This window comes from Seriola dumerili, unplaced genomic scaffold, assembly GCF_002260705.1.
Source record: "Seriola dumerili isolate Sdu_G_001 unplaced genomic scaffold, Sdu_1.0 BDQW01000668.1, whole genome shotgun sequence".
NCBI classification, from domain to species: Eukaryota; Metazoa; Chordata; class Actinopteri; order Carangiformes; family Carangidae; genus Seriola; species Seriola dumerili.
The window spans coordinates 1,653,901-1,665,750 of NW_019174923.1; the positions used below are offsets into that span (position 1 = coordinate 1,653,901).

The window sequence follows — 11,850 nt, forward strand, 5'->3', positions numbered from 1 at the left end:
AAACATTTTTCTATTTTAGCCCAATCTTCACTCAATAACTCATCATAACAAAGTGAAAACATGTTTTTTTATAGAGATTTTTGCAGATTTATCAAAGATCAAAAACTGAAATCTCCCACTTACAAAAGTATTCAGATCCTCTCTGCTTTAATTATCCTTGAGATGTGTCTAGAATGTGACTGGTACCAACCACTGCCTGTATCTTAGCTCACTATATGTTATGTTGTTACTTAGATTAAATGATGAGTTTATGATTCTTGTTGTTTTTCAAATTCCTATTATTACTATTAATTCCACACTATTTTTTCAGTAAAATAATATAGATTTGGAGTAATGTACATTATCCACATATCCAAAAACAAATAAATATACAAGTATATGAATAACACCAGAAATTTAGACATTTACGCCACCGCATGGATGATCTGAGTATTACCCCCTGAAATAGAAAAAAATAATCACTTGTTTCCCTGTGCTGTTTGCAGTCGTCCTGAACGGCGGAGGTTTGAACCATCGCGGCTGCTGTAGCTGGGGGAAGGAGGAGGAGGAGGAGGAGGAGGAGGAGGAGGAGAGCATGACTGGTCCTTTGACGTGGAATATTTCCGTAAAGAGACGATGAAGGAGTAGCAGCAGCAGCGTGTAGCTCGAAGCTATCCCGTATTAACCTTAAATCGAGACGGGATTTAGCCCTGAATCCCACTCAGACCTGGGTTCACGGGAGTTGACAGACAACAGTCTCTCACAGACTGATCCCTTTCTGTTCCCCCTACCTCCCTCCGCTCAGCTACAATCATGATAAAAGCCATTTTAATATTCAACAACCATGGGAAACCAAGGCTTTCTAAATTCTACGAGCATTATGTGAGTAACATGAGATCTTTTTTTTCCTTCCTTATTACATGTTTTACCGTTAATGCAGGTTTGTTTGTACGATGGATAGGCCAAGATGGGGGGCGGAAAAGTAATTCTCATGATATGACTGTTCAGTTAATTTGCTGCATGTTTTCTCATGCAGTCATTTGTAAACCTAATGAGATGTTGCAGACAGTTTTGAATGGGAAGGTGTGTGTAGTCTATACTTCACAATCGCCCAGTGATGCGCTGTTGTTTCAGACTGGTGTATAAGATGTCAGTGTGCACGATGCCGTCCTTTTTAAAATATGAATAATTAAACGTGTGCGAGCCGAATCGAGGCGATCACCTTCCCGCGGAGCCTGAACGAACGGGACTGTGCCCACTTTTTGTTCAGCCCTCGCGCTGAGTCCAGCTGTGGGTGATGAAGACGGTGAAGTGAGTTCACTCTGTTTGTGTCACATGACTTCAGTAACGCCCTTGTGATTGACTCGTGCTCAGTCAAACCTTTCACCGCCACTGGTTTTCATTAGCTTTACTGTCATTGCCTCAGAGTGACATTACCTGTTCCATCTCCTCTGACAAAAAGTCTGAAGGAATAAGTTGCAGGTAGCAAATGACAGGTTATGTAATATCCTGTGCTGGGCAAGCTGTGTTGGCTTGTTCTCTTAATTGGATTTATATCTCAAGGTTGGCTGCCTGCCCCTTCTTTAACATTGGTACTACAATAGCAAGGTGGCGTCAACAGTGTCCTTACCCAAGCCAAGCAGCTAAATTAATTCTCTGTCAGAGCTAGATTAGATTAGTTGATTAACTGATTAATTGATTGACAGGAAATTGATTGGCAACTGTTTGGATAATCAGTTGATGTATGACTCATTTTTTGATGCCAGCTTCTCAAATATGAGGATTTTCTGGAAAAGAACAAAAACAAAACAGGGAAATCTTCTTCTTCTTTTTTTTTTTTTTTTTTTTTTTTTTGCCGTTTTACTAATTGATTAATTGACTAATTGTGGCAGCTATATTACTGTCATACAAGACAAGGAAAAGCAGCAGACCTGTGGCACTTCTGTTTAGTAAATCACTCAGACAATTAATCAATTATCAACATATTCAATTAGTATTCAATTAGTTGATTGACAGAAAATTGTCATTTAACTAACTGAATACTCAGTGAATCTGCTCAGCTCCAGATTTATGACTTTTGGTAAAAGCCAAGACTTTTGAATATGTCATCTTGAGCTGTATGAAATCCACATTTTTACTATTTTCTACCATTTTACAGAAAATACCAATCAAGAAAACACTTGGAAGTTTAAGTGATAATGAAAGAAATAATTGTTAGTTGTATTCTCTGAACTTAAAAATACAAGCATAAGCAGTAGAGCTGAAACGACTGGCGAATGAATTGATTTGTTTTTGATTACACTGCTGCAGCTTCTTCAGTCTGTTGATAAGATTATTTTCTTTGGTCTGTATCATTGCACATTGAGTATCTTTGGGTTTTGGGTTGTTGGTCAGACACAACAAGTCATTTGTTGGGCTTTTTCTTTTTCACCATTTTCTGACAGTTTACAGTCCGATAGCCAGTATCCAAGACAGAAATCAGCAGATTTATCAATAATGAAAATAAGCCGTACTTGCGGCCCCAGTGAACACTACAGCTTCATTGTCCATGTTGCCTAATCTTGAGATGAGATAAACATGGATGTATTTGTAGTTCAGGAGGATAGATTGAAATTGATTGGATTATAAGAAGGCTATGGAGGCACCATCTGTTATATTAAAGTCTGAGGCGTTGGTTTACTGGCTGGCTAGATTAAATATTTCACACATATTCCTCGCTGTGAAAACAGTCTTAAGCATTCAGTTTATTTAAGTCAGTTCACTGCGAAGTCTGGGCCTCGGTTCGCTGCTAACATGATGTGTGTTTGTGAGTCTTGTGCAGTCTGTTGTGTTGAGAGGAAGAGTGGCAGAGCTGAGATATAAAGCCAAAGCATCTGTCCAATCTAGGTGTGACGTGTCGGGGAGAGGGGAGTGAAATATGGGCACGCAGACGCACACACACACAAACACACACACTCTCTCTCACACACTCACACACTCGCGCCACATAAATTCGTGTACCATCAATTGGCTCTCTGCCAGCATCAGTGAGAAGCCTTGGAAGGAGAACAGCTGTGTGCTCGTGCTCTTACAGCAAGGCCTGTATTTTTGTGTGAGTTTCTGGTTCTGCAGCTTTACAGCAACAATGGTTCTTTGTATAAAAAGATCCTGCATGAGCAGTAAGTGACAGTGTTAAAGCTGCAAATCTCTGTGCTGTGTAATCACAGAACTGCAAAGCGGCTTTGAATGTCTGGTAACACTTTACTTAAACCCCTCTAAATACTGTAAATTAATAAACACTTAAAACTGTCCTTATATTTCTTTACAATTACATTATAGTGTGTAATAAACCGTCTATATGATTATTTTTATGGCATTTTACCTTTCTTGGGCAGTTTACAGTGAGAGGGAGGTTGACATGTAACAAAGGTCCCTGGTCAAAATCAAACAGGGGAAGTTTAGAGGGCCAACTTTGGCCCAGAGGTGGGCACTCATCTTAATGCGAGGTTTAAAAGAAGCTGCTGCTCTTCACAGTCTGCTGTGCTTATTCGCAACTGTACCATGAAACTGTGAGTACCGTAACCCTGCTAGTCCCATGCTACAAGTCACATGACCGATTTAGCCTTCCAGCCAGCTGCATACTGGACACCTTCTTCTCTCCTTGTGCTCGCTAACCTGTTATGGACCCTGAGAGGACATCAGCGCTCTATGGTGAGGCAGCCACAGTGTTAGAGCTGCAAACTGGAAGCTATTACCCATGATTCTGATGGTTGAGGTTAGATTGATAGATTAGAGTTTGGTCAGCTATTGGTTCAAGAAACGTGGATGCTCTCAAACATGCCTACGGATATTTAAGGCTTTAAACAGAACCTCATCCATTAGCAAACAGTAAGATGAGCCGACGTTGATTCAGCTTGTACAATGAAATCATTGCCTCTGTTGCCTGTGGACACTAGTGTATGTTTAAATATGATTAATACAGTGATAAATATATAAATCCTGTTTTTTTTTTTTGTGTTTTTTTTCACCCAAAGCCAATACATGAATTCAAGAAAAAGAGAGGAACCATTAAATTACCTGCCAGTCTCCTGGCTAGTAGTAATGAAATGACTGACTGAAAGCAATTAAATGCACAAACAATGCGGTATTTACAATCTCCTGTTTATTTAACAGCCTGTGTTTCCTCATTCTTCCCGCAGAGTGAAGACACAGAGCAACAGATCATCAGGGAAACCTTCCACTTGGTCTCAAAAAGAGATGAGAACGTCTGTAATTTCCTAGAAGGTGGAATGTAAGTGATGAGGTGTGGGTGCATTAGCGAGTGACTCTGTCAAAATCCTTAAAGAACCAGGTTTGAATTATTTACTCAGTGGATGTAAAGAATTTGCTCTGACGCAACATCACAGGAATTCATTTCACACTATACAGGAAAGCTCACGGGGCTTTGTGAATGGCATTTGATAGTCAATGTTTGTTTGAAGTTCATTTATCATTCATGAATGAGGGACCGGGTGTCGTTTTACTTTGGCGAACTCAAATGTTTGCACTCTGTTATCTTTTTAATTCTGTGACACTGAAGCCAAATGGTTATAAAACTGAGAGGTATCACAACCAGATATTTAAAACTAAAACTAAGGTACGACATCTGATGTGGCTCAAGCTACGTGTGTACTCCACACACATGTAGCTTGAGCAGTGTTAACACACTCATTGGGGTGTTATCTAACCCACTTGGTTAACCATTTGGTCACTGGGTTAGATGTCTACCTTCCATATCTTCTCCTGTTAGTTTATCTAATGTCCTATCTTAACACATGTTGACTTGTGACCGTAAACATCCCATTGTGTCTCTCCCAGTCGTTCTGTGTTTTGTTTGTTTGGGTCATTTTGTATCAGTTCATGGTCGGGGCAGAGGGCAACGTTCTCTGTGTGTTTTTAAACTCCTGATGACCTCAAGACCTTTTTTTTTTATGTGTGTGTGTGTGTGTGTGTGTATTTTTCCAAAATGCTACTGGTCTTTTGGTCAAATGGAAATGTGACTGATGTGTTGACCATGGCGGTTTAGGTTTTTGCATGTGATGTATTCGATCAGGAATGATCTCACTGCGATATCTGCTTGTTCCCTCGGTGTCAGGTTGATTGGAGGATCAGACTACAAGCTGATCTACAGACACTACGCCACACTGTACTTTGTGTTTTGCGTGGACTCCTCAGAGAGTGAACTAGGAATTTTAGACTTAATCCAGGTAACAGCCTATTGGAATCAGTGTGTTTGTCTCCATGTTTGACAAAGTAACATGACTATCAATGTTTCACAGTCCATTTGAATTCTGCTTTACAAAATCCTAAATCCTCCCGTTCTCAGGTATTTGTGGAAACGCTGGACAAATGCTTTGAGAACGTCTGTGAGCTTGACCTAATTTTCCATGTAGACAAGGTAGGAAATACCTTTTGAATCTGTTTCCCTCTCTGTGATTCTAATACTGCTTGAATTTTTGATGTTAGAAATTACCCTTTTTGGCAACTTCTTAAAAACAACTTAAATAAATGCAGAAAAATAAGTTTTTGTGATAGTTGATTATATTATTATCATTTCCAAACAAAACTGCCAAATATACAATATATATGACAGGAATTTCTGCTTTTTTTTTTTTGGTCATAAAGATTAGTATAAAGAATATCTCAAGTATTATTTGAGAAAATAATTAGGAGATTAATCCATAACAAAAACAATCATCCTGTTAAAAGCCCTACTTTTATAACTCATCCCGTGGGCACCCATAACTTGAGGATGGTGTATAAGCACATAATGAATGATAATGTAGTAAACCACAGTTAATAATGAATGTCTTCATAGGGGAAATTATGATTGTTGACAAATACAATTTATGAAATGTTTGTCCTGCTTATAAATGCTTGCACGCTGATGTTGTTTACATGCGAACAATATTAAAACATAATTCATATTTCATTTCTCTCAGGTCCACAACATTCTGGCGGAGATGGTGATGGGCGGGATGGTCCTGGAGACCAACATGAACGAAATCATCACGCAGGTGGATGCTCAGAACAAGATGGAGAAGTCTGAGGTAAGCCTGACCCGGCCCGTCCAGTGTATGTATGACTTGATTCTACCTCCATACTCTCTGAGGTATCGTATACAGTATGCAGGCATGTGTGTATGCTGCACCCTGCATGCCACTCTCCAGTGACCTTGTGGATGCTCCCTACCTACTCTTGAGTGTTTGTGCTCTTTTTTTCGGCCTCTCCTCTTGTCGCTGCACTGCTCTTAACGTAGATCAAGACTCGACATACTCTCTCCTGTATCCCTCAGTGTAAAATACAGTATCATAGTCATCACTTTTGCCATTACTATGCAGACTTAACTGTACCATTATCCAATGCATCTCCAGAATCTGTGACCATTGAATCTCTCATATCCACTAAATTTGACATACAGTAATGAAAACAGTCCAGTTTCAGGCTGTGTTTTCACATGCTTATTATTTTAGAGGACAATGTGAATTTTATCTGCTGTCCATGTTGAAGTAACTGCTTTCCAAGTGTGTTTTGTAACATCAATAAGCCAGTGTCCTTGCTTTGATATTTGTTCTATGCAAGGACATTGCTTTGCTTTCCATACAGCTTCTGCTAGCAGATAAACTTTCATTTACTCATTGGAAAGTTTTAATCAGACAGACAGCCAGAGACAATTTCATGAAATCATTTCTGTTTTGGTTTTTAGCCTCTGTAGTCCTGAAACTTAACTGCACTAATGATTTGGTTTTGTTTTTACTTCCAATGCACTGAAATGATGTCTAAACACTAAGGCAATGTTTTTGGGGAGTCCTTTTTACTTTTGCAATGACAAACACTAACAGAAAGTCACAAGGTTGTACAAATCTGTTGTGTTTTGTTTCTTACACGACGAAGTGAAGTTTTTTTTTAACTATCTGACATCAATTGTGTGACCTAATATTTGAATTTTAAAAGTTTTAGTGTTAACAAAGTACCGTTTTTCTAAAGCTGCAAGCTACATTGTGTGCTTTTTAACCAGACAGAATCTTCTTATTCAATTGATATTCTGTAAGCAGACTCTTTTACTGTTCTACAATCATCAGAGCTGCTCTGTCTCTTCCCTCTTGGACCTACCCTAGACCACAGTGTGTGTTTCTCACACTGATGCTAATTTAAAATGACACTGTCCATTTATAGGGCAGCGTCTGGGAAACAAGCAACGAGCTGTTCTTCATCCAAACTGGCAAAGACTAATTAGGTGGCATCAGTGTTTTTCATCAAACTGATCCTTCTCAATTCATATCTTTATTTTTTTTGCAACAACAAAAAAAAAATAGTAAGAGAAGCTTAAGATCACTTTTGAGTTGTCTGTGTTGACGTGGTCTATGATAGGTCCTATCACTTTTTTTCTGTGGAGATAAACTGTAATTACTTTAATCTGCTTTAACATTCCTCATTCCTCTTTTTCCTGACCCTGTCTAGTTCTTTCCATTCTTCTCTCTCTTTACAGACGTTTATCTTTCAGTCTACCAGGCAGGACAGGTAGACACAGGTACTGCTAAATTTACAACCAAGTACTGTAACCTTAACTGAAGTTTACTCCCCCTCAGTCTCCTCATATGGCCCTCCATGTAATAGTAAACTGACGTCACTAACATATTCAAGGAATCTTTCATGGCAGACCCAAAAATGTTGCCATTTCTCTCCTTAACTAGTTATACAATGCAGTCACGTTGGTGGTCGTGCATTATGTGTATCGTTAGGTGGACCTGTTATATTGTCCAACCTGTGTAGTTTAAATAAATGTAAATCCGACAGGCGACATGTGCTTTTGTATCTCTTTTGTTTTAAAATTTTCTTAAATTTTTTTTATTTATTAATTTATTATTATTTTATTATTATTATTGTTTTCTTGGTTTTCCATCATGTCCGTTATTTTATGATACTTGTCTCTAACTGTGAGACTATCAACATTTCTGTGACCTAAAATGTTGCAGTGTATTGAAGGAATAGTACAACATCTTGGGAAATACTCTTCTTCACTTTCGTGCCGAGAGTTAGATATGAAAATTGATGCCACTCTCATGTCTGTATGCTAGATATGTAGCTGGAGCTAGCAGCTGAATTGCTCAGCTTAGCATGAAGAATGGAAACGGGGAGAAACGGCTAGCCTTTAACGTTAACGAATTGCACCAATCAGTACCTCTAAAGCTTCGTAATAAATATGGTTTATCTCATTTGTTTAACTCGTTCGAAAGCTGAGGTGTAACAACAACGGCCAGTTCACACTCCATGCAGTTAATAAATGGTGTGGCGCATAACGCTCCATAAAATGGTGAATTGTTGTTTGTACACTTTCTGTAGTGATTGAACCACAGGGTACAACATAGTAATTAGTTAGCTTTACAGTTAGCTTTAGCTTTACAGTTTCTCTGCTTTTGTCTTTATGCTAAGCTAAACTAAGCTAACTGGTTGCTGCATGATATTTGGCCCATAAACATGAGAGTAGTATTGATCTTCCTGTCTAACTCTCCACAAGAAAGCTAATAAGCTTATTTCACAAAATGTCAAACTTTTCCCCTTTAGATAAGTTCCTCTACACCGCATGTAGTTTGACTTAAACCAATGATGAAAACCTTGTAGACCTTTATCCTGCGGTTCTTTTGCACTGACAAGAGATTGGGTATTGCTCGAGCTTTAAAAGACTGACAGCATTACACAGACCAGCAATTTAAACCACTGTTGTGTGTTATGCAGCTGGTGTTACTATTTCTATACATATTAGTCACCCAGCATTTAATTAATAACCCCACTATAATGGACTTGCACAGTAGGTCTCCAGGCGACTCGCTGTGAGGCAAATAATATCTTCTAGTCTGACTCCTGTAGACTGAGTCCATGTGCTGGATCAGCAGTCCTCTCCGTTAACGCCCCGGTCATCTTTCCATCTAACACAAGTCTCCTTCATTCTTGGCAGAGGGAGCAATGCCCGTTAGACAAATGGTCCATTGAAATAACCTTGTGAAAATAAGAGAATAAATCTGCGTTCCAGACATACTTTGTGTGTGTCATATCACGAGGGTATTCATTTGAATGTGTTCATTAGAGAGGCAGTGAACATTATAGTTTCTGTATTTGAAGCCTTTTGGTCATTTTTGGGTCTGTCTCCTGAAGATTCATTTGGAGGATCTCTAACCGCAGTGCTTCTCAAATGGCAGCGCACACCTGAGACGAATACATTAAGTCATTCACTCTCTATAAATGTGTATTGTTTTATTGTTCCAAAAGGCTAAACTACCTTGATGCCTTCCTTTTTTAAAAACACCAAATTACTCTTTTACAGCTTCACATTGAGATTCATTGCGTTAGAGTGAAGTGCCTCCTCTGTCCCTGAGAATAGATCTCCCATTGTAGTTTAGCACTACTAGGCTTACAACCTCCTCATGTCATTTGTAGGCAACACTGTAGACGCGTAAATGGCACAGTATTCTTGTTTTTCTATTCATGAATATGTATTTAGACAGAAAAGTGTTAGCCACTGTCATGTATAGTCTTTCCAGAAGTAATCCAACCCACTAGAGGTACAGTATCACCTGTATTATTATGGCTAAAGCGTATATGATGTTGACATGTTTTTTATTTGACGCACACATTCTATACATAACTATCTATCCAAACATCATTCCCGCCTTCATATCCAAATCCATTTTTTTCTGCTTTACCAATTCTCTCCTTGCATTTTTACCCTTATCGGTCCTCAAGAGTCCGGTGGGTTCACTTTCCAAGCAATGCTGCCTTTTGTCCATTTGATGAATGTTGAGTACTGCTCAGTACATCAAAATTAGTGAATGGTCAAGAACAGTATGTCCTCACAGTTGATTCATAATTGGCTCTGGTTGTGATGTAAGTCATTATAGAACCAAATAATGCATGTGCGTATGAAGCTATGAAGGCATCTGAATGTACATTTGCACATGATGTCTGTCCGAGTAGCTGTCAGTGCTTTTGCATTTTGTCAGCAGTCGACTGTTGTTTGTCTAGTACTTCGTTTAGCATTGTGTGTGTGTGTGTATATGTGTATGTCTGTGTGTGTGTGTGTGTGTGTTTATATGCGTGTCCAGTGTTCGCTGTTAAATGTGTCATGTACAGCATGTTTTTTGCTTTACTGATTTGTATTTTATCAACCCTCCTTGTGTGTGTTTTGTATGTATGTGTATGTGTGTGTGTGTGTGTGTGTGTGTGTGTGTGTGTGTGTGCGCGCGTGCGTGCGTGTGTGTGTGTGTGTGTATAGGCCGGTATTGCAGGAGCTCCTGCTCGTGCCGTATCAGCTGTAAAGAACATGAACCTTCCGGAAATGCCCAGAAACATCAACATTGGTGACATCAGCATAAAAGTGCCAAATTTACCCTCCTTCAAATAGTGGCAGCGAGATCCTGAGCCTGCAGATGTCAGCCAATGTTTACCATGATGCAATCTGTTTACCAAAACCTCAAATTACTAACTTTTATCAAAACTATACATCTTGAAGGTACTGTGTGGTTTGACACTACTTGTTCTGGTGTTTCACTTTGTTTTTCCTATTAAAGAAAAGAATGTTTTACATGTTTTGTTTTTTTTTCTGTTGGAAGGAAAAATTAAATATTTATTTATCAGTGGTACATTCCTTCTGCCTTGCTGGAGGTTGGCCCTTGATGTTCAGCTGCTACAGTGGAGATCTGTGTCAGTTTGTAACTGAAATTATTTCACTTCCTCAAGTGTTTACTTAAAAGAGTGTGGCATGTACAGATGTTTTGGGGCAGTCTTATTGGTTTGGTTATTCCACACTAGAGAAATCAATCAGTGGAGGAAAGTAAATGAAACCGTTTCAAAAACCAAATTGGAGCAGGTCTGCTACAGTATTGAAAGTCTTATGTTATAGCTTGTTTGTAAAATCAGTGCAAACAATACAGAATTATATTGCTGTGTTACAGAAATATGAATATATATGCTGAAATTTAATTTTCTTTTCTTATTTGTATGCAAAATATTTTTAAATGAGTTATCATGTCTTATCAAATAATTCCCTTGATTTTAATCTTTGCATGATTTTTCTCTTCTTTTTCAACATAATAAACTGTTAAAACTCGGCTGGGTTTTTGTCATATTTCATTATTTCTATAATCTTAAAATTTCAATGTTTTTGTTACATGACATTTTACAAATGTCTTAAGGTGTGCAGAATGTCATTACACTTAACAATACTGTGTGTAGGATGTATCAGGCGGTACTTTCGATAGTGAAACATAATTGTGAATTATAACAATTTTTAAATGGACTATACAAAGAGTTTATAAGATGTAACTGATGACTGCCACTGGTTAATAAATCAATTACTAATGCTTTATTGATCAGTTGTAAACTATTAAAGGGATAGTTTGGGTTTTTGAGGTGGGGTTGTGTGAGGTAGTCATGTATAGTTGGTACATTACCTGCGTTAGATCCTGAGAAGCGCGATCCCAGTTATGCAATCCGACCAGGGGCACCGGATTTTATTGCTTCATTGTAAATCAAAAATTTCCTATAAGGAAGAAGAAATTCACTGATTTAACAGGATCACACTCCACAGAACAAACCTCAGAGAAACACACCTGCTGACATCCACCAGTAGATGGCGGCAGAGCGCTGCCCCTGGTCTTAATGTGATCCTCCCATAACCCAACACTGCACAACGTATAACAACATTCATATATAGATTGTAACACACACACAAACAACCTATGTCGTCAAAATAAAAATCAAGTAAATAAAGTATATGATAAAATACAATAGGCTTTGGTAATAAAGCATTCAAAGAGAGGGTAAATAGAGTAATGGTTGCACTTATGCAGACCCAAT

The 11,850-nt window shown here is 38.5% G+C and overlaps 1 protein-coding gene across 2 annotated transcripts; it reads left to right on the plus strand.

Annotated features, from left to right (window-relative positions):
• Window positions 1-575: 575 nt before the first annotated feature.
• Window positions 576-10,576, plus strand: ap3s1 (adaptor related protein complex 3 sigma 1 subunit). Of its 2 annotated transcripts, XM_022765221.1 has the most exons (7): window positions 576-861; window positions 4,158-4,249; window positions 5,093-5,204; window positions 5,324-5,395; window positions 5,940-6,047; window positions 7,487-7,528; window positions 10,268-10,355. In XM_022765221.1, exons 1-6 carry the CDS (start codon window positions 793-795, stop codon window positions 7,520-7,522), a joined length of 489 nt encoding a protein of 162 aa, XP_022620942.1. In that variant the 5' UTR covers window positions 576-792; the 3' UTR covers window positions 7,523-7,528; window positions 10,268-10,355. The 2 variants fall into 2 exon arrangements, with proteins under 2 accessions (XP_022620942.1, XP_022620941.1); XM_022765220.1 differs by lacking the exon at window positions 7,487-7,528 and having other exon boundaries at window positions 10,268-10,576.
• The last annotated feature ends 1,274 nt before the right edge of the window (window positions 10,577-11,850 follow it).

Bases quoted from the DNA above. Each gene is read 5' to 3' on its own strand.
- ap3s1 (XM_022765220.1), top strand. From the start codon at position 793: ATGATAAAAGCCATTTTAATATTCAACAACCATGGGAAACCAAGGCTT. The intron at 862-4,157 runs GTGAGTAACATG...TTCTTCCCGCAG, and splicing joins CTAAATTCTACGAGCATTAT to AGTGAAGACACAGAGCAACA. The intron at 5,396-5,939 runs GTAGGAAATACC...CATTTCTCTCAG, and splicing joins TAATTTTCCATGTAGACAAG to GTCCACAACATTCTGGCGGA.